At 35.5% G+C, this 1,432-nt stretch overlaps 1 protein-coding gene across 1 annotated transcript; it reads right to left on the bottom strand.

Moving 5' to 3' along the window:
• Positions 1-792: 792 nt before the first annotated feature.
• On the bottom strand, positions 793-1,432 carry LOC117120184 (cilia- and flagella-associated protein 97-like; the record flags this gene model as incomplete). Its single annotated transcript, XM_033265203.1, is given in 1 exon segment — positions 793-1,432. A coding segment is annotated over 1 exon segment (640 nt), but the record flags the coding sequence as incomplete, so codon positions are not given.

Raw genomic sequence — 1,432 nt, forward strand, 5'->3', positions numbered from 1 at the left:
ATCTAACATTGGAGCTTTCGAAATTACGAGACCTTGTTTTTTTAGATGGATTTACAAACTCATTGCTGAAGAGTCCACCCAGTTTAATAAACTAAATAAAATAATTGTATTAAATTACCTTATTTATTTAATTAAACGCGGATTTGAAAAAGTGCCCTGCTTAGAATATATGCCTCCTCAAATAAACGCTCCAAGCTTATATTTTTTTCTTTGAAATGAATTCCTAAATGAATTTTTAACACATTCTATTAAAAAGAATATAAAAGCAGTAGAACATTTAAACATTTTAAATACAGTACAGACAAAATGAGACTAAACAATTTATGTCATAATAGTAAAAAAATGCGAAATAATAATAATAAACATTAAAAGTGGGAAAAAGAGCCCATGGCAATATTTGATTTGCCTATCGGGACAATTTCAAGACGATTTAGAAAATTATGAACTGCGGCCCGCGCCTGGTGGCACTTCTAGTCTTGGCATTGATTTCGCTCCTTTGCTATTTTTGTCTATGCCGTTTTGGTTCATTGCCATTTTGGTTATTGCCTTTTTCGTCATTGCCGTTTTGTCCTGCTACCAATTATGTGTTTCGCATTACAGTGAAACTATCCAACATTATCAGGCGTTTATTTGAGTAAAGGTATCCATTTTACTAACAAAAAAATAATAGCCTCCCACAAATAAATGCCTCTCTCGAATAAACACCCCCTCAAAAACCCTTCTCAACAATAAATGGCCAGGGGTGTTTATTTGAATAAATACGGTAATACTAATGTATGGTTCTTAGCATACCATATTTTCAATTTCAATTCTCCTATTCTCACGTTGCCTTCTTAATGCTGAATGACTTAATCTTGCTTGGTGATTTCCATTAAAGCTGGTGGCAGATTGAGAAGGAAATGGCCTCCTTGATTTTGATTTCACTCCTGTATTCTGAAGTTCTACGCCAGATTTGTTCATGATCTGTTGCAAGAGCCTTTGATTTTCTCTGTCAATCTGTCGAACACGATCATTACTAAAGGACATATTCATTCTCTTGTGTGGCAAGCTTTTTGTTGATAAATTGCTTTTGGCAGACGTTGGCCTAGAACTTTGTGTGTGTGGCATCTGTACTAGTGACTTTGGTGTTTTATCCATTTCTAATACAGCTTTCAACAGCATACTAAGTTCCTGGGCCTCAGATTCATTCCATCCAGGTGGAGCTCCGAGTACATTTGGTGTATTTATGCCTACGCCTAGGCCTACACCTTCAAATCTTACACTCTCCTTCTTTGATTTCTTTGTACTTCCATCACTATGATGCCTGAATTTTGTCTTCTTAGAACCACCCTTTTCTTGAACTTTCTTATAATCGCTAGAAAAATCCTTCAAATTATCTGGTAAATTTGGGCTTTGCAATGGAGAGACATCGGTTACACTACCGGAATCTGTA

Source organism: Anneissia japonica, unplaced genomic scaffold, assembly GCF_011630105.1.
Source record: "Anneissia japonica isolate Jap-2015-1 unplaced genomic scaffold, ASM1163010v1 scaffold300734_len1432_cov474_single, whole genome shotgun sequence".
Taxonomy (NCBI): domain Eukaryota; kingdom Metazoa; phylum Echinodermata; class Crinoidea; order Comatulida; family Comatulidae; genus Anneissia; species Anneissia japonica.